This window comes from Entelurus aequoreus, linkage group LG02 (assembly GCF_033978785.1).
Source record: "Entelurus aequoreus isolate RoL-2023_Sb linkage group LG02, RoL_Eaeq_v1.1, whole genome shotgun sequence".
NCBI classification, from domain to species: domain Eukaryota; kingdom Metazoa; phylum Chordata; class Actinopteri; order Syngnathiformes; family Syngnathidae; genus Entelurus; species Entelurus aequoreus.
The window spans coordinates 54,801,346-54,822,538 of record NC_084732.1 but is presented as its reverse complement, the minus strand read 5'-3'; the positions used below and the strand labels follow the sequence as shown (position 1 = coordinate 54,822,538).

The 21,193-nt window shown below is 39.6% G+C and overlaps 2 protein-coding genes across 3 annotated transcripts in view; one reads left to right on the top strand and one right to left on the bottom strand.

The window, feature by feature from the left end:
• The first annotated feature begins 555 nt into the window (after positions 1-555).
• dut (deoxyuridine triphosphatase) lies at positions 556-7,369 on the top strand. Of its 2 annotated transcripts, XM_062029309.1 has the most exons (7): positions 556-742; positions 1,951-2,095; positions 2,155-2,246; positions 2,330-2,374; positions 4,839-4,913; positions 7,073-7,143; positions 7,257-7,369. In XM_062029309.1, the coding sequence occupies exons 1-7, from the start codon at positions 628-630 to the stop codon at positions 7,311-7,313; spliced, it is 600 nt and encodes a 199-aa protein (XP_061885293.1). In that variant the 5' UTR covers positions 556-627; the 3' UTR covers positions 7,314-7,369. The 2 variants fall into 2 exon arrangements, with proteins under 2 accessions (XP_061885293.1, XP_061885300.1); XM_062029316.1 differs by lacking the exon at positions 556-742 and having other exon boundaries at positions 1,622-2,095.
• A 653-nt stretch (positions 7,370-8,022) lies between these two features.
• Positions 8,023-21,193, bottom strand: part of fbn1 (fibrillin 1) — a 90,279-nt gene continuing 77,108 nt past the window's right edge. The window contains exons 58-66 of the mRNA XM_062029294.1: positions 21,138-21,193; positions 20,288-20,413; positions 19,945-20,067; positions 18,900-19,016; positions 14,896-15,024; positions 14,697-14,816; positions 14,326-14,557; positions 14,074-14,257; positions 8,023-9,521 (exon numbers count right to left, since the gene is read on the bottom strand). The exon at positions 21,138-21,193 is cut by the window's right edge and continues 151 nt beyond it. Of these exons, the coding sequence (XP_061885278.1) occupies positions 9,135-9,521; positions 14,074-14,257; positions 14,326-14,557; positions 14,697-14,816; positions 14,896-15,024; positions 18,900-19,016; positions 19,945-20,067; positions 20,288-20,413; positions 21,138-21,193 (1,474 nt within the window). The 3' untranslated portion in view covers positions 8,023-9,134. The remainder of the gene's footprint in view (positions 9,522-14,073; positions 14,258-14,325; positions 14,558-14,696; positions 14,817-14,895; positions 15,025-18,899; positions 19,017-19,944; positions 20,068-20,287; positions 20,414-21,137) is intronic.

The following is a 21,193-nucleotide window of genomic DNA, read 5'->3' as shown; positions in this document are numbered from 1 at the left end:
TTTATGAATATTAAACTTAGCCAATAGTATAATGAGTTTGCAAAGGTAAAATTAAATTTCAAATTTGTTTTCATACAGTGTAAATCCAAATAGCACATCTTTAAAACAAAGCACAAATTTGTCATGAATATTGTCCAGGACGAAGCGACAGATGCCCTGCCATAGTGATGGAGTACGTGCTTTCACAAGTCCAAAAACAGGTGGTAAGCAGTCTCTGGATGCATGTTACATAAGGCGCAGGTAACATCGATGTCCTTCTTGTATCTAACCATCACCAAAACAGGATACATCCTGCAATGCATGTCATTTTGTGCATCGTCACACGTACCTCCTTACAGGCAGGTGTGGCGCTGTTCTGCTATTAATTTATTTAGAAGCCACATATTAGTTATACTAACTATTCACGGTGTGTGGTGACATTGCACTGTAGCAGATGGTCTCAAGCAACGTCAAATCGGGCATGTAGCAGAATTTCTTCCAGAATGTGATTATTTAAAAAAATGTTGTACGATATTTTGTCCTTAAGCATTTGGCAACCTTGGCAAGGAACAGGAAGTAAATAGTAGCAGGCTAAAAGCTAACAAGACGTCAACATACTGACCATTGCTGGGAGGCGACACATATACTATGACATTGACATCGTTGGGACGAAATCATCTTATACAACGGTGGTCTACGATTTTTCTTCATACTCCTCATTTTACAAGAATACATTTTTTCACTCGAATGAATTATAGCAAAGGTAAGCGCGAGTCGAATATAGACAGCATATAAACGACGGCGACACAACGTCTGCTTTAATGAAGACTTTAGACTGCTTTAAATGAAGAATTAATTTTTTAAATTTTATTGAACAACAAACATACATTTATAATTCACTCAACAGTCAAGGCACTTTCAACAACAAGGAAATAGAACAAAAGCAAATGCATATAGAGTATTTTAACCTATTTTTTATGGGCTTTCCTCTGTGATAAGTTCCTGTTATACGCTGTTATACAGTATATGCCTTGAGCTCTTATTTTGAAGGCGCTAAGAGCGGAAATGATGACACGTTGTAGTGGAGCGGAGGTTTTTGAAAGAAGGTAAATAAAGTGGTCCTCGTGTAAACTGGAGCCTCCGTGTTTGTTATTTTGTAGTTTAATACAGTACAGGCGACATTTATAAACCCTCGGTTACATACAACGTGTCATCACTTCCGCTCTTAGCGCCTTCGAAATAAGAGCTCAAGGCATATACTGTAGTGTAGCTGTGGTGATGTTTGTCTTGTGTAAAAATTACCTGTCGCGAGAAGATGACGTGTCGGCCCATGTTAATGACGCCCCTGGTCACGTGACAACAACTTTTTCCGCTAATAATTCAATTTGTATTCTTAATATCAATAACAAACACAAATAACCTAATACGTTGACGTACTTTAGTTAACATCACGATGGTTTTGTACTGCATAATACCGCGTAAATCGCCCAAATGATCGTTTTGAAGGCGGGGCTTACCTCCAAGCCCGGGAAATCCCAACCCTTTAGCCGCGAAAAGCTTCAGTAGACGTTAAAGATTGGGCGATACTCCACAGTTTCTTGCCGATGCGATACCGAGTATAACAGATACCATAACCGGTTTAAAATGATATTTCTTGTCAACACAATCGTTTAAAGTGGTTGGGCGGTGGTAGGATACACTTAGGGCTTTGGCACAAACTGATCATCTATGTGCTGTATGTGTAATGAACAAAAAGCATTGTAAAAAAGCGTGTCAAAATATCAATATTGCAATTATGTGAGTCGACACCAGTATTGACAACAGCGGTGTCGTTTAGTATCGATATTTAAGTATCGCCCCAGCCTTGTGCTTCGACGTCTGTAGAAGTTATTTCTTTGCGCCCTGTCTCCGCGTGTGTGTGAGAGATTCTTTAACTGCTGACTCATCTCTTTTCCAACATGCCGGCCTTAGACGTTGTAGATGCTAGTGAACCTTCTTCCCCCGCCAAGAAGTCAAGGACAGAAGGAAGATCTGTTCTTCGCTTCGCTAAACTCTCTGAACACGCCACTGCACCCAGCAGAGGCTCTGCAAAAGCTGCTGGATATGACATGTACAGGTTGGTACCGCAGCCTTTCTATTGTACGATGACTGTTTTGATCACTGTGCTGTCCACAGTGCATACGATTATTCTATTGGTCCTCTGGACAAGGCCATAGTGAAGACTGACATCCAGATAGCAGTCCCTCATGGCTGCTATGGAAGAGTAGGTGAGTGCTTCATTCCTGCCATGAAGGAAAACGGTCATTTTTGTGCAATATAACTTTTTGTTTTTACTGTACCTCCTTGCCAGCGCCAAGATCAGGACTAGCAGCCAAACACTTCATCGATGTTGGAGGTCAGAAACATTCAGATCTAAATTTAAAACGTTTTGACTCGGGAGCCACATTGGGTTAAAATGTCTGACTATGTCAAGGAAACGGGATCCAGTCTTGAATCCAATAATTTGAATTTAAGTCCTTAAAATGTCTAAAATTCTCCTAAAATCTCATAAAAGGTCTCAAATGCGATTTTGAAAGGTCTTAAAAATCTATCGACGTTACTTTTATTTAAACCATGCATAAACTTCAAAAGATCATCAGGACTCCTCTTCCTCCTATCCGGGAAATCGCAAAAAGCCGCTGCCTGACCAGGGCTCAGAAAATCTCCAGAGACTCCTCCCACCCCCACCAAGGACTGTTTTCACTGCTGGACTCTAGAAAGAGGTTCCGCAGCCTCCGTAGCAGATGTAACAGCTTCTTCCCTCAGGTCGTAAGACTCTTGAACGCATCATAATAATCCCCTCAACTACCCCAAAAATGGATTAACTGGCTGGAATATAAAGACAATATAACATACATCCATAAATGTGGATGCATATGCAAAAGTGCGATATATTTATCTGTACAATAATCTATTTATTTATATCTGCACCTTATTGCTCTTTTATCCTACACTACAACGCGCTAATGCAACCAAATTTCGTTCTTATCTGTACTGTAAAGTTCAAATTTGAATGACAATAAAAGGAAGTGTAAGTCTAACTTCAGTCTTGCTTTGAAATGTTTCGATATATGAGGACGCTCTAACGTAACTACACAGCGGAACTAACTGTGCTGCCCGCTCAGAATCTATGGAACACCAGCAGCTATTGCTGTGCACGCGCAGGTGTGTGTTGAGTGCTTAGTTAGCATAGCAGTGGAGAAAACTTAACAAAGGCCCACGGCAAAGCCAAATGACTTACATAAGATGGGTAAGTGAAAGTTGAACGATTTGTGTCTCCTGAACGATCACTTTAATGCATGCTTGAAGCGGGTGGATGGAAACGTATAAAGCGTTTAGTACGCGGATGTGCAGCCATCGAGGAGGGAAGTGTTTGTAAACATTGTGGTGAAAGTGAATGGAATGATAATATAAAAGTAAAAAATCCTGGATAAGTCCATGTCAAAAGATCCTGAAACGCTACAAATACTTGCACAACTATACAAGGATAAACTTAACCCCCCAAAGGAGTGTTATGTGGGTAAAGTGGCGCCAATTGCAGAAGTAGATCAATATGAGATGTTAACTAGTGGAATCATACTATTACATACAGTAAGCACACTCTAATTTCTCTGTTGCAGTATTGTACTTACAGCAGTAAAACTATATAAACAAAGAATATAATTCTCTTATATTATTTCTATTATTTGTACCAATAATTTCAGGTCAGCCTTGTCATGCCTGATCTTTTTTTCAAGTTTATATGGCAACCGACATTAAGTGTTTAGTGTTTACTCTCATCTTATGGTGGGGTGAGGAAAGCAATGGAGATTTTCCAATGTCATCTTGTCATGCCTAAATAAAAACTAATCTTTGTGTATTGGCAATATGTATTCAAAAAAGGCACAAAAAACAGGTACAAATGTATCCGTACACACCAGATACAAAATGAGCTGAGCACAGTTGAATGTTATCCACATCATTCACATCCAATTTCTGTTTGAGGCTTGCAAGCCATAATCACCTTCCTTCTTTTTAGACAATCACTCTGTCTGCACACACTGTTGTTCACTACTTTGTGCAGATACAGTAGTACTGTAGATGTTTTTATCACTTTGCTAAATTCTGACAGCCTAAAAAAACATGACAAGTTAACCATTTAGCTTTAGCAGAGATGCTAACTGTCCCTTTCACAGACCATATATTGTTGTGCTTTCCTCTACCATTGCTGATGTTGTTGTTACATGAAAACTCTTGATATGGAGCACACTGCACCTTTTGCAAGAAAACACTTGTATAGCAAACCTGAAAAATGTCTGTTATGGTGTTTTTTTCAATTAGTTTACACTACAGAAGCTCCTGGTGTATTTAATTAGTTTAACCATTTTGTTTTCCAATGTGAAAGAGCAGTGAATTAATTCATACTCTTACAATTCCTCATAGACCCCTGATTTTACTTTTGTCATATTTTTTGTCCGTATGGATGTAAAATGGTCTTAAATTATTTTCAAGATGGTGTTAAAGTCTTAATTTGACATTTTGAAACCTGCAGAGACCCTGTGATAAATCTCAGCTAATTTGGGATGACTAAATCACCCGTCAATCACGCACACAGGAAGTGACCTACAGTATTAATTTGATCAATATGACTCATTGTGCCTAGACTTAGAGAAATGCTCAATCCAATACAAATGAACTCATCAACTTGATTAATTCTTGTTGATATTCTGTTCAGAAATGATCCAATCAAGATATCGTACAAATAATGCAATTGTGTGCTTATGTAATTAAGCACGTTTCCTATTTCAATTGTCCTTATTTCCTGTTATCTTTCATGCCAGCTGGAGTTGTCGATGAGGACTATAGAGGAAATGTCGGCGTTGTGCTCTTTAACTTTGGCAAGGAGACTTTTGAAGGTGAGCAGAGAGTTGTCGATTATATTTGTATTATTTCTGTAAAGTGAAACTCATAACTTTTGGAATTGCCTATAATGTCTCTCAAAACTTTTTGAAGTAAAGGAACAAAAAACAAATCATTATTGGCGTCATTTTAAAGGCCTACTGAAACCCACAACTACCGACCACGCAGTCTGATAGTTTATATATCAATGATGAAATCTTAACATTGCAACACATGCCAATACGGCCGGGTTAACTTATAAAGTGCAATTTAAAATTTCCCGCTAAACTCCCGGTTGAAAACGTCTATGTATGATGACGTATGTGCGTAACGTCAATCGTTGAAACGGAAGTATTCGAACACATTGTATCCAATACAAAAAGCTCTGTTTTCATCTCAAAATTCCACAGTATTCTGGACATCTGTGTTGGTGAATCTTTTGCTATTTGTTTAATGAACAATGAAGACTGCAAAGAAGAAAGTTGTAGGTGGGATCGGTGTATTAGCGGCTGGCTCCAGCAACACAAGCAGGAGGACTTTGAGGTGGATAGCAGATGCGCTATCTGACGCTAGCCGCCGACTGCACGGATGATCGGGTGAAGTCTTCGTCGCTCCGTCGATTGCTGGAACGCAGGTGAGCACGGGTGTTTATGAGCAGATGAGGGCTGGCTGGCGTAGGTGGAGCGCTAATGTTTTTAGCATAGCTCTGTGAGGTCCCGTTGCTAAGTTAGCTTCAATGGCGTCGTTAGCAACAGCATTGTTAACCTTCGCCAGGCTTGAAAGCATTAACCGTGTAGTTACAGGTCCATGGTTTAATAGTATTGTTGATTTTCTGTCTGTCCTTCCAGTTCGGGGCTTATTTCTTTTGTTTCTATATGCAGTTAAGCCCGATGCTATCACGTTAGCTCCGTAGCTAAAGTGTTTCGCCGATGTATTGTCGTGGAGATAAAAGTCACTGTGAATGTCCATTTCGCGTTCTCGACTCTCATTTTCAAGAGGATATAGTATCCGAGGTGGTTTAAAATACAAATCCGTGATCCACAATAGAAAAAGGAGAGCGTGTGGAATTCAATGAGCCAGCTTGTACCTAAGTTACGGAGCGAAAAAAGATACGTCCTGCACTGCACTCTAGTCTTTCACTCTCACGTACCTCATCCACGAATCTTTCCTCCTGGCTCAAATTAAAGGGGAAATCGTCGCTTTCTCGGTCCGAATCGCTCTCGCTGCATTGACAACAATGGGGAAATGTGAGGAGCCTTTCCCCTTTGACGTCACGCTACTTCCGGTACAGGCAAGGCTTTTTTATCAGTGACCAAAAGTTGCGAACTTTATCGTCAATGTTCTCTACTAAATCCTTTCAGCAAAAATATGGAAATATCGCAAAATGATCAAGTATGACACATAGAATGGATCTGCTATCCCCGTTTGAATAAAAAAAATATCATTTCAGTAGGCCTTTAACAGAAAATATTATGGTAACACTAAACTGATTACATATAACCTGCCATAATCTATGACTAGGTTAGAATAAAAATATTTGTCATTATATTAAATACTTAATTTACGTTCACCAAATAGACGATCAATGTTTAAACACACTACTAAGGCTAAAACTACTTAGATAAGACATGCAGGTAAAACACACACTGAGATTCAGTCCATTTAATTGAATTAGGCTGTTTTGACTAATATGCTAATCATTGTCAACATACCAACCAGCTCAATGCGTATTGTAACGACCTGCTGGTGTTTATGTTCCTGTGATAATCATATTTCCCATGTTCATGAACGTACCGTGCCTCAAAGGTGATTGGTGGAGAATGAGGAAGTGTTGTGTGGGTGCAATGAGAAAGGAGAGAGATGTGTGCAAGAGAGTAAGCATATTTTAGGGGAAATAGTTGAAATATGATTTCTGTTCTTGCCGTTACCTTCATTATTTTTTCTAATAAATCCACATTTAAAATTGCACTTTTAACATGTGTGCATTAATTTAAAAGGGAGAGATATCCTTGTTTGTAGTAATAAATATGATTAGAACATTTGAGCATTTTGGGGGAGAGGGGCTCATACACCACAATAATTTATTATGTTGGCTTTAATACAATGAAGATATCACACCATGACATTTTGATACAGTTATGTCCCTAATTATTAACATATGCAAATTATTTTCTAGTGAAAAAAGGGGATCGAGTTGCTCAGCTCGTGTGTGAGAGAATCTGCTACCCAGACTTAGTGGAGGAGAAGGTAAGAAAATCAAATACTGAAGTAAACTTCTGCAAACATTGTCAAAAATGACAGTGGATGTGTTTTTAAATGAGAAAGTTACAATTATTCCAAATGTCTTCTGTTCTTTGCAGACACTTGATGACACGGAACGTGGAGCTGGTGGGTTTGGATCAACCGGATCTAATTGAAGCTTGATTGTTATTGTGAAGTTGGAGTTATAATAAAATGTTTTGTTAGCACGGTGCAGCAAGGGTTTGTGTGTATTGTGCCTCACAATAAGGTCCTGGGTTCGATTCCCGGCCTCATGGTCTTTCTGTGTGGAGTTTGCATGTTCTCCCCGTGAATGCGTGGGTTCCCTCCGGGTACTCCGGCTTCCTCCCACCTCCAAAGACATGCACCTGGGGATAGGTTGATTGGCAACACTAAATTGGCCCTAGTGTGTGAAAGTTGTCTGTGTTGGCCCTGTGATGAGGTGGTGACTTGTCCAGGGTGTACCCCGCCTTCCGCCCGAATGCAGCTGGGATAGGATCCAGCCACCCCGGGAGGGACATGCGGTAGAAATGGATGGATGTTTTGTTGGCACGTCTGTCTGTCTGGATTTAGTTGATTCTAGCAATATCCAACCTGTCCACACGATGGCAGTGCTTGACAAGACATGCATTGAAATCCTGAAACTCCACCAAAACTTCCATGCAGGCAGCACAGTGTCAAAGTGGTTAAAATCTGCCCCACAGTCCAGAGATCTGTGTTAAAATCTTGCGTGGAAAACATGCATGACAGATGGAAACTAAATTGTCCATAACTGTGAGTTAGGACCAATAGTGAAGGTGGCTGGGATGGACTCCAGCACACTTGTGAGTCTAATTAAATAGAAGTAAAAAAGAGGCTGTTTGATGACAGAGAAAAAAGTGGTTTGATAATATATTTAGTACACCAAAATAATGTTTTTTGTTTTTTATTGTGAATGTACAACTAAACCCCCACTGATGTGAAGAAGACAGACTGGTGGTAACGTGGCACTGATTGTACATGTGAGAGAATGTGTGGCCATGAAGGCCTCAGTGCATGATCAGGAAGGTCCAGGTTATCGTGTGTGTGTGTGTACAGTTGAAGAAAGTAGTTGGTCATTATAAGCACCATTACAAACCCCTGTATTCCTGGGGCTTCCTATAGTTAGCGTCATAGATTAAAAGTGGCATAGAGTATTACAGTATAAACACAATGTACATGAACTATAGAAGGGAAGCTAGCTGATTGAAGCTTGCACAGACAAAAGTGGCGGATGGCATTATTTGTACCTTCACTTCTTGTATGGGAGTACAGTGCATTTGGATATCTGCTTGTGTTGCTAGCACCAGTAAATATGGATTCTATTGCCTAGAAACGTGGACAAGCAGTGGGAGTTCCAAGCTCAGACGCGGTTGCAATAGTCCACAGTGGCTTCTTTTCCCCTCCTCGCTTGTCTTGCCACAATTTGCCATCTTTGCGGGAGGGATAAAAACATGTTTATGTGCGTGTATCCATGTTTGTTCAGTCATTTAGCTGAAGGGAGGAAATGAATTGATGTCAGGCGATTGGAGCACATGCTTTTTTTCCACTTGTGCACAGATTTAAAAAAACCCAAAAAAAACCCATTAGCCATTAAGAGTTTCCTGTAGTCCTTTCAAAGTGGCACCCGATTCCACATATCATCATCATACAACATACAAAGCAATAATTCAATATAGCACATCTGAAGTTGTAAACGCAATGTGTTCTTCATTTAACCAATAGCTTTCATCATCCACAGACATTGTATCTATGATATGTAGAATCATCTTTGGCAATCAAACGCTGCAGTCCTTCCTCCTCCTTGTCTCTTTGGTGGCAAGCCTGTCTACCAGTTGGGACTTGCAGCAGTCCCCTCCCCCCCTTACCCCCTCCCCCCCACACAGCACTGACCCACAGTTGGAGATGTTGGGCCTCCTGAGGCGTGCTGACAAACTCTGCCTGCCACAGTCTTGTGCTGGTTAATGGAGGATGATCTGCACCCTCATCTTCAGGATGTCTCCCAGTTGCCCTGCGAGGTAGTCTTTATCATGGCGGTCTTCCAGCTCAGCCAGATCCTTCTTCTTGTAGAGGGGGATGCCGCTGATCTCAAGGGAATAGGCGCCCGGGGCGAAGGTCTTCCTCTTGCTCAGATGCAGGTAACTCACGCCCTCTCTCTGGTTGATCTTAAAGTAGCCCTCCTCATTGCCGTAGTCTATGCTGTAGCGCACGTGGTCGCTGAGCGTGGATAACGCCGGCGTGAACTCCAGGATGTGGTCGCGGTTGCTGAGGTCGCTGATGTTGAGGTGGAACTGCAGGGTGTCCTCTATGTCCATACTGGCCAGGCTGACCATCTCATTTTCAGATATCTGCAAAATATAACATTAAAACTTGTGTATAATGTTTTTTTTGTTTACAAAAAACAATACATGTTCACTAGTGATCAGGCAAATTGGAGCCCTGTTTATTCATCCATTTTCTACTGCTTGTCCCGTTCGGGGTCGCAGGGGGTGCTGGAGCCTATCTCAGCTGCATTCGGGCGGAAGGCGGGGTACACCCTGGACAAGTCGCCTCCTCATCACAGGGCCAACACCGATAGACAGACAACATTTACACCCTAGGGCCAATTTAGTGTTGCCAATCAACCTATCCCCAGGTGCATGTCTTTGGAGGTGGGGGGAAGCCTAGCCTCCAGTTTGGATTATTTAAAGCTAAAGAATGACAACATGATGCCAGTAAAGCAACTGACCTGTGAAGAAGGCACTTGCTCAATACAAATCTGGCATGTAAACAGGAGTTCAGAACATTCCGAGATATTATCCCATCCCATTGCAACACTACGCAGTAAATGTCAATATCTATTATCCGTTACTTCAGCTGTGTGTGCATTTACTGATTCTCTTTAGATCTATGCTCATGTTGACCAGGAAGCAGCAGGTGTGGTTCGGTCACTGAGTGTCAGCTGATTTACGTGAAAAATATGTAATCGCCATTACCGATTGATGACTTTTTGACGATTCCCTCTGGCTGACACTTAATTTATTTTTAGTTCCCCACGGCTAAAAAGCCCAGGTGTGTCCAAAGTGCGGCCCGCAGCTATTTTTTGAATGGCCCATGGCACATTTTACAAATTGCTACTACAAAAAAAAACAAAAATCATAGCAAGTGGAATAAAAGAGGAAACGGGTGAAATGTGACGTGAAAATGTTGCAATATTAACACTAATAACACAAAGCAGCCATGCAGGCAATTTTTATTTATTTTTTTTACTTTAAAACTACTTTAAATGATCTACAGATCTGAAATTGATCTAGAGATTTAAGCAGTGAAAGTAAAAATAATATATATTTTAATTTATGACTTATTTTTAACACTTCTATGAATGGGGGCCTTTTAGATCCCTGAGACCTTTAGTCTGAATTTGTTTTTTAAAACTCATTGTTCAAAAAAGAACTGAATCAAAAGCAATGCTATGAATTATTTCCCTATTTAAGGCTCTAATTACTTCACATCAAATATTCCATTATGAAAAATGTTTTGGGGAAAATATTTCACATTTAGTTTTTGCCATAAAAAAACACAAAATGTATGTGTATGTATATATATATATATATATATATATATATATATATATATATATATATATATATATATATATATATATATATATATGTATGTATATATATATATATATATATATATATATATATATATATATATATATATATATATATATATATATATATATATATATATATAATGTTTGCACACCCCTGGGCTAGCAGCTAATTATGTGTCTCAAAACACAGTGTGGAAAAAAAGCCGCTCCCGGAGTTAATAAAAATCACTTCCAAAAAATAAATAAACTGCGTTTCTTAATAACGAGTCTAAACATGTTACACACAAAGAGAGTATGCTAATAGGTAAGTTAATTGTTAAACTAGCATAAACAACAGCAATAAATAAGTGCTTAGTACATTTTAAGAAGTGTAGCTGCAACCATGTTGCAAAGGAAAGTAAGCAGCTATATTACCATGAAATTAACAAGTAGATGAATACGAGTTCAGAGAGAGGATACTATAATAACAACTGTTGGTGTGTCAACATTGTCACAGCACACGACACGAGGAGGGCGGATTGAACCATAAATTGGTGGTGTCGATACCAAGGGTTGTATCAGAGTGTGATTGATACTACGGTGATCAAAATATTTTTTGTTACAGTTTTTTCCAATTGCTTACACACTAAATTTTACATTTTCCCACAGTTAACAAAGTCCACACACAGTAAGCTAAACCAGTGTGCAGATTTGCCTAATATTAGGCATAGACTCTGCTTCACAGTTTTTGCGAAATATTACACACAATGCTTTACACACACCTTCCCATCTTAGCACACATATAAGGATTATGATACACACATCTTCACATTTTACACACACACTAGGATTGACCGCTTGCCCTTGCTTCAGGCTATGGAGCAGGCCTGCGACCTTATCGAGGCATCTTGGGGCGGTATAGCTCTGTTGGTAGAGCGGCTGTGCCAGCAACCTGAGGGGGGTTGCAGGTTCGATCCCCGCTTCCGCCATCCTAGTCACTGCTGTTGTGTCCTTGGGCAAGACACTTTACCCACCTGCTCCCAGTGCCACCCACACCGGCTTAAATGTTACTTAGATATTGGGTTTCACTATGTAAAGCGCTTTGAGTCACTAGAGAAAAGCGCTATATAAATATAATTCACTTCACTTCTGTGCAGGGTTGGATACGGCACGCAAGGCGATTTTTCCAATAATGCCTTGCTAATGAGAATATCGCATGTGATGTGGATGAGATACTATGGCCTGATCCAGCTAGACGGGCGGGTGATGATTAGAATCAGTAACTGAGGCTTTTGAGTAGGTTCTTGCATAGAGTTGCTGTTGCCTAAGTCTGCACACGTTGCCTATACTTTATGCTGTCATTTTTATTTATCTCCAGATTTTTTTGCAAACCTTTTTATTTCTCTCAGATTTCAATTTGTACTGCATGTCATTGTTGACTGCTGTGATATGTTACTTTACCTGACTGGTAAACATAAATATTTTCAGTTTGCAGCATCATTGTTGAGCAGTTCTTGAAAAGATTACAGGACATTTTTACTTTGTCTTTAGGTCCTTATGTATAGGTCCACTTCAAAGTAAACAATGACGATTGCTATGGATTTGGCAATATATTTTGTCAAGTTACAGTAATCATTCATCACATATGCTAAAAATGTGGGGCAAAATGCCCCAAACATGTGATTTCTTATAGTAAAATTGTGTTTTGTTATTATCACGGTTCTGGGTAACTCACTTCAATAGTGTCTTATCATTTGAAGTCTGTGTGAGTGAGATGACAATAAAACTGCATTTTTATAAATGCTTGCTTTATTTTAATGTATAGGGATATGTTTTGACCGAAGTGTTTCATTTTGCAAATAATCAAGGAATTAAGAAAATTGAATGTGGTGTTTGGAAAAGTGTGTATATCTTTTGAAAAAAGACACACAGTTAGTAAAATTGTGTGTAAGCAAATGGAAAAAACTGTAATGTCTACAAACTCAGGTAATAGTTCCCATGACACAGAAGGACTTTGAGGGCAAAATTCAAATGATTTCAATGAGTATTAGATGGAAGGTTTTAATTTTTTTACTGTGTAATACCGACTTTGTTTTGCTCAAACAATTGTATGTAATATATTAGAATGGGGAACTAGTTTAAATATTGTGTTAATATTGTTACACTGTCAATAGCACTCACCAATTTTTTTTTTACAATTTACAGTTAATACATGTGATCAGTTTTGGCTGGTTTCACTCAAGGATGATCAGAATTGGCAGCATAAAATCCTGATCGGAACATTCCTTGTATTGTTGTATCTGTAATGTACCTTTGAAGGTCTATTATGAAAAATGTACTTTTTAATGATGCTGCAACTGTAATATGTGTCACTAGTAGAGGTGTGGGAAATAATCGATTTTTAGATGCACAGCTACATGGACGATTATAAAATCGATTAGTAAACGTCGATAATCGATGTATTTATTGTAAATGCAGTGTAATGCAGACAGATCTAACATTTGGCTAACTGCAGCGAGCCACCTCACCAAGAGATCCGAGCAGCTCCTTTATTTTACGGCACTTATGTTCCACGTTTGCACACATTCAATTGAATACATATAAGAATACATTTTACTGTTTCCTATTTCAAATGCACTGTTTTTGAATCACTTCTTGGACTTCCAATATATTACGACATAGCTTCTGCGACGTCACTTCTGTGATATGTGAATGTTTCGTATAAAAAGTATAGCTTACCAAGGAGTAAAAGTGAACAAAAATATACAAACGAACGAACAAGCGGTAGATTTAAACAAATCAGCGAGTATTATCGGGGCACATACTGTAACTTAAATCTATAACTGCGGCCTAACAAAAGTAGACTTTTAGTCAGTATTGTAAATTGATGTATTTGATGTAAGTAAAGTTGTAAAAAATATGGATTTCTTTGCCATTTAAGGCTGCTGAACACATCTAAGCAACTGTATTCTTAAATAGTATTTGTTTTGTTGTTTTGGATGTAATCTTTTATATGACATTGTTATTGAAATAAAGACTCTGATAACAAAAAAGAAAACCAAGGTAACAGTGGGCGTGCACAAACAAAACTGCCGTAAAAAATAAAGTTGACAGGAAGTGATGTAGTCTTCACGCATGTGTGGACCGATCAGGTCTTCCATTACCCGTCGAGTAGTGACATGCAGACAACTTAGAAGAAAAAGAATGTGGCCAAAATTTTAAATGTCCTCCCATGTTGTCTTTTGTTTACTGTGTTGCTTTTCAGAATACCACTTCGTAAAAACATGGCTAAAGAGATTCCTGCAAATCCACTGACAGATTACCTGCATGGCATCAACAGTTTGGTCCTGTGTTGAATTGGTGCTACGTCGTTTGCGTCCTTTCTTGGGATAGCCATTGATCTTACACTCATAGCACGCCTCAGGAGACAGAGCATTTTCATCCTCTTCCCCTCCCTGACCGACACTTGGGCCACCGTTACCCAAGGCCAGCCCAGAGACACAGTGCCTGTAGCCAAAACAAAGACCATCAGGCTGCTGGAAATACCTGCAGGCTGATTTTAAACACCAACATACCCTTGTCCTGCCCTGTAGAATCCTGTGGGACAACCACAGAGGTAACCTCCGTCTGTGTTAGAGCATCCAAATTTGCAGGGGTTCTGAGTAGTGGAGCATTCGTTGACGTCTGAGCAGCCCCCAGAAGTCTGTTCATAGTTGAAGCCTGTGGGGCAAGAGCAGCGAAAACTCCCCAGAGTGTTGTGGCATGATGCTCCCCCACAGATCTGGCTATTCAGACACTCGTTCTCATCTGGGTCACAGGAAATTGGGGGGAAGTAAACAACCACAAGGTCAGTGCACTTAAATGACACAAGCAATAGTGGGAACGTCTGATGTGAACGTGTAAAGACTCTTTATTGTTATGAAGGACAAGGCAGTGCTTGGCTCACCAACACATTGGTTCCACTGGTAGTGCTGCAGGTAGCCTTGTGGACAGCTGCACCGGTACCCACCCACCAAGTTCTGACAGCCATGCTGACATCTGTGGTTGCTGTCACACTCATCCGTATCTTGAAGATTCAAACAACAAAACATGTCAACTTTGTGTATTTGATCAGCTGACATTGTGCCTATCAGCTGTTTGCAGACCTTCACAGCTTTGTCCATTGGGGTCTAATGAGAATCCCCGCTGGCAGTCGCAATTGAAGCTCCCTGGAGTGTTTTGGCAAACACCGTTGGCGCCGCACAGATTTGGGTCTGTTCCACATTCGTTGTTGTCTACATCGAGAGAAGAAACGGTTCAAACTAAACCAACATACAAGATAAGGACTGAACATGCAGCAAAATAATTCACTCAGAGGCCAAAAAACATTACGACGGTTCATGCAATAAATGGAGATCCTATGCAAGTGCTGTTTCAAAATGTTCATCTTTACAAACACAATATTGACACTCTCAGAGAGGGATTAGTTATAATTAATAATTGATAGGTATATTGTTGTAGTTTGAAGTGGTGTAGAAGTATACTAATACTAACATACAAAACACCTCTCAGCATAATAAAGTGCAGTTTCATGACACTGCAAACTGTTAAAATTGTTTCAATTAGAAATGCATGGCAGTACATAATCACAATGCAGCCCATCCAACATCTTCTGTGTAAATAGATGAACACATTAGAACACAGTTGCTGTGCCTTAAGTGAGATTTAAACCCCTTTAACCTTTTGATTTAAACAAATGGTACACATGTGTCAAGATGAAGATACCGGTGTTTCCCATACATCATCATTTGTGGTGGGCCATCACAAATAAGATGTGGCGTTACCCGTTTGTCCCCCGGTCATTAAACACACTGTAACGCTCTGGTCTGCCAGAGAATAAGAAAACGGAGCACATGACATGGAGCACTTCTTTAAATTTGCTGAGTAATCAGACTCGTCTCGGGACTCTTTTCCAAAAATACGACAAAGCAACAAATCCAGTGAAGAGACTTTTGGAGAGTCTGACAAACACGCACATACTCAACAAATGCTGCTGTGGAATTCTTCCCCATTTAAAAGGTGGCTACATCCAACAGAAGAAATGTTCATTTATGCAGTTCTAAACATATTTGTTTTGATTTTCACCTTTTTTTACTTATGTAACCTCCCGCAACCCACCATGTTACAAATACTGAAAGTGTCAGTCTTGTGGGAAATATTGTATACTATATCAGGAGTTTTCAAACTTTCGGGACCCAACTTTTCCACTATAGAAGAGCCAGGGGCCACACAAATATTAACACTGAATTAGAACTCTTACTTTTGATTTTAATCGTATTCAAAGATTATAATTAACCTACTTACAGTTTAACCGGATAAACCTTGTCAAATGACATGAAACCATGTGTTAATCACAACGATTATTATAAGGCTTAAGTCAGGCTGATTACAATAATATTAATCAAATATATTACAAAAGAAGAGACTCATAAATCTGATGAAAAAAACATACAATTACACAGCAACTAAATAAATAATAATATATAAATGTTCTCCACGTGACTGTGTGGGTTCTCTCCGGGCACTCTGGCTTCCTCCCCCCTCCAAAGACATGCACATGGGGATAGGTTGATTGGCAACACTAAATTGTCCCTAGTGTGTGAATGTTGTCTGTCTATCTGCGTTGGCCCTGTGATGAGGTGGTGACTTGTCCAGGGTGTACCCCGCCTTCCGCTCGAATGCAGCTGGGACCACGACCCATAGAGGAACAAGCGGTAGAAAATGAATGGATGGAAGATGTTTCTTAAACAAACTGTCAATAAAATTTGAATGCAAATGAAAATACAGCTCCACCACTTTAGTCTTATTTGTTGCGCTGAAGAAACTTCTCTACGGCTTTAGCTCCAGACTTCTTCTGTTTGTTTGAATCACTGCCACAAGTAGTGGAAAAGTGAATTACAACTGAGTAACGCTGTGGCCCATGTGGACCACAGCAGAGAAACAGGTATTTTTTATAGGCTCTCCAGGGGGCGCTCCTGGCCCAACACTGGGTTAGTATTTTATATAGTATATAGCAGTGGTTCTTAACCCCGTTGGAGGTACTGAACCCCACCAGTTTCTTATGCGCATCCACCAAACCCTTCTGAATTTCCCCCAGGGATCAATAAAGTACTTTTTATTCTATGCTATTCTATTCTATTTTATTTAGTGAAAAATAAAATGTTTTTTTTTTTTTCAAATTCAAGACAAAGTTATATGTTTTTGGTAACACTTTAGTATGGGGAACATATTCTAAGTAACAAAGACTTAATTTAGAGTTATTTGGACACTAGGGGAACATATTCTAAGTAATAAAGACTTAATTTAGAGTTATTTGGTTAGGGTTAGGGTTATAATAAGGCCATGCCGAATAAGGAATTAATAAGTACTTAATAATGACAAGTTAAGAGGCAATATGTTACTAATTTGCATGTTAATAAGCAACTAATTAATGGTGAATATGTTCCCCATACTAAAGTGTTACCATGTTTTTTTTACTGGTGCATAAAATGAACCGTGCATGAACATCACCTTGTTCAAACAACAAAACCAACACAGTGCATAAACTCACAACAAATTACACATCTGCAAATCAGGCAGCTGTTGCCGTATCCGTAATACGCCAATAGAGAGAAGTTTGTATTTACACGATGAGTCGGGTGTGTTTTGACCTCCGCCGAACCCCTGAGGCCGACTCACCGAACCCCTAGGGTTCTTTCGAACCCAGGTTAAGAATCACTGGTAAATAGTATTTAGTATATAGTATTAATAGTTTATACTACTATCCAGGTCTGAGTTAGTTACCCATTAGTAGTAGTATATAGTATATACTATTATATAGTATTTATATTTATATAGTATATAGTATTCTTTGTCTAAGTCTAAGTATGGTATGATTGAGAAACACTGTTCTATACTATTGTTGGCCCAAATTCGGATTAGGGATTGAGGTATAAACATACAAATGTGAGCAAATAAAACTGACTTGTTTTCTCCACACACATTATTCTGCAGCAGTAGTGCAGTATAAAGTGGAATACACTTAGGAATTAAAATTTAGCATTATTCTCTAAAGGCACATTCCACGCAAACCATGTGGCAAACAAGATTAGGCATCACAGATAGTTTAGAACGTGTGTGTGTGTAATAATTATTGAGTGTATTTTGCTAGCAAACTTGCTTGTGATGGATGAGAACTGAACCCTTCTTATGGTAAAGGGGCTGATGCATTGTGATGAACTTTAGAGTCTACTCCAGAATTCTCAAACTGTGGTACAAGTACGACTATTGGTACGCCAAATAATCACTTAAATATTTAAACACAGTGTTACTGTTCAAACTGTGTGTAATGTTACAGTGGCCAAAATATTAAATATATTTGTTAAATAAAACATTGGCCTTGTTTGAATGAATATTTAGGCCTACTATGCTACTGTATTTCAATGTTGTCCATTATGGTGGTACTTGGAGAGCCAGGGTGGTATACTTAGTAAAAAAGTTTGAGAACCACTTGTCTACTCTACTGTGTGGTTATCAGGGTATATTTAGAGTCTTTTATGAAGGCTATGAAAAGTTTCCAATTCAGTAATAATTCTGTTTGCCCCAATGTTCTTCGTCAATGACTTTAACAGGTGCTTCCTCCTGCTCCCAGTCTCTCCAATTGGTTTTGTTTATAACATTAATGACAGAATACTGTACAGTATGTCATTAGCCCGGAGCTATTCCTTCCTACAATCAAGACTGAGAGCCTGTTGCCACGAGTTGGATGTGAGGTCATGAGAGCTGTTTTATGGTCTGGAAAGCTTGTGGTTGTCAGGACAATCCATTGCAGTTTTCCATTACAAAGACTTGCTAAGCTGCATGGCTACAAATGAGTACAGCCTAATAAGACGTGTGTGATATCAGAGTTCATTAACTGAGACCATGACAGAAGCAGGCTTAGAGGGTATTTTACGAGACGTGACAGTGGGAACGAGCACATTGAGTCATGGACCCAGGAAGTTCCAAGTGTGTGACGACTTAATCTGTTTATCAAGCCCAAACCTTTCATGTATACACAGACACTAGAGTACTTCCAAGGACATAATATTTAGATGTGTAGTGAGTCCATGTTTTGCACGTGTTTATTTACCAATGCAGGCGGTGTGATGCTGGATGAAGCCAGGTGGACACTTGCAGGTGAACCCACCGATGGTGTTAACGCACAAGAATTGACAATTGTGTTGTTTTGTCGAACACTCATCCAGGTCTGAAAGGGAAGTAGAGGTATGAAATGAGTTAGTTGTGCACATTACCACTGTATGGGGATTTCTGTGAGTCAAATTCCAGTCCAGGTGCTAGAATTCTGGTAAACACAGATGAGAGAAGCTGTGAAGACTGATGAATAAAGTTGTTTAGGCGCAAAAGAGGATCTGGATGCAGTATGGGTCCTATTCTCCCATCTAACCTTAATTGTTTTTTGACACGCTTGAAGTTGTGCACGTTTCTCTTATTCGTATTCTCCCATCCAGCCTGCGGAGATGCCTGCCCTACATAAGTGCTTAAGTCGTGAATGAAGGTGGGATCATTACTAATGAGGCTGACTTTGCCAAAATTGCTTTTTTTGGCTGTGAGAAAATCATGGAACATGAGTTTTACACTTCCTATTAAATAATGACATAGTTCAATGATGACCTCACTGTCCAGATGAAAATGTCCGTTAGGATGTTTAAACGTGGCTGACATGTGTGGTCGCATTTAAGGCCATGCAGTTCCGCCCTCCTTCTCTTGCACTTACGCATAGACACAGCAGGTAAATGATGTGCATTTTGATTTTTTATCTTTTATTCAGAGTGCCATCATGGTTCTTTTATCCTTCCAGCCTCAGAAGTATGCAGGAGCAAACGTACTTAATGGGAGAATACGCGCAAACCCGGATTTGACAGGAAATACCCACATGTAAGGGTTGCTCCACCCAGTGTGCGCACCTTGGATGAAGGCGCACACTGACAATTAAGGAGGATATTGCTGTGCTTTTTTTTTTTTAACTTAAGCACATTGGAGAATAGGGTCACATAATGACCAGGCCTACTTTACTGTAGTACTAAATCGATTATGAAGAGCCAACATGGAAACTTATAAAAGTAAGAAGGCTATTGGTAATCATTTATTTGGTGCTGTGTGTGCGCGTGCGTCACCTCTGCAGCTCTTCCCATCGTCCTGTAGGATGTATCCACGGGGGCAGGAACAAAGATAGCCTCCCTCTGTGTTCTTACAGATGAAGTTACAAGGCTTTGGTGCCTGAATGCACTCATCCACATCTGCAATGAAACATGAATGTGAGATGCCATTCGATCTTTCCAACAAAAATGGCACGAAAACAGATGATGAGATGGACAGACTCAGGCGCTGTGGTGCATGTGGGCCATCTACCCGTGTGGTTTCAGCCCTTTACAAGGTAGCAGGAACGGTAACAGGAAGTAGGCAGGGCAGTACGCGGGCTCATAAAATAAGAGAGGACCAAGTGAAACGTAGGCTTACCCACACACTGAGTGCTTGTGATGTCTGTGGTGTAGCCAGGTTTGCAGGTGCAGCTGTATGAGCCAATTGAGTTGATACACTGGCCATTCTTGCACAAGTTCCCCATCACACGACACTCGTCGATATCTGCACAGGGAAAGTTCACGTCAAATAACTGAATCACAACTTTATTATTTTTGTAGAACTAACTATAGTTTTATGTTCCATTTCCTTACAGGGACAATTTAATATAAGACAACGTTTGCAAAGTAGCTAACTGTCATGATTCCAAATGACAGTTTGGACTATGTTGGTTATTTTCCTGTGTTTGATAACATTTCCTGTCATGGTGCTCTTGTTTGTCAGTATTTCCTGTTTGGACTCTGTGTTTGCATAATCTTTACTTTATGTTTCTTGTCCTGCCAGCACACGTGTTCCTCATTGTTAATTAGTTATATTTAGTTCAACCTTGTTTCCTCCTGCAGTGCTGGTTAATTATCTTGTGTATGCCAATGTTCTGTAGATTTTTGAGTTCCTGCTAGACCCATGTTACTTTTCATCTGCCTGGTACCTCTTAAAAGGACCTCTTGCTTGCCTGGGTTCACACCAACACCCACTAAGCAAATGATGGAAATATGACATCAGTAACATCTGCACATGCCATTTAAAGTTTTTTTTTTTAATACATTTGTATTGCTTAATTTAAATAGCAAACAAATATTTTTGGAGAACCATTGATCTCAGTGTAGGTCATATTTTGTTGTCTCTCCTTGCTACATTCATATAAATTGTAGCAAGTCATTTGTTTAGTTATTCCTAATATCACACTAAATACTTAATTTATATTCAAATCCCTCTAGCTTTTAAATACCTCTGCCATCCGTGGTGAAGCCAGGTCCCAGGGGACACATTTTCTTGAAGTGGGTG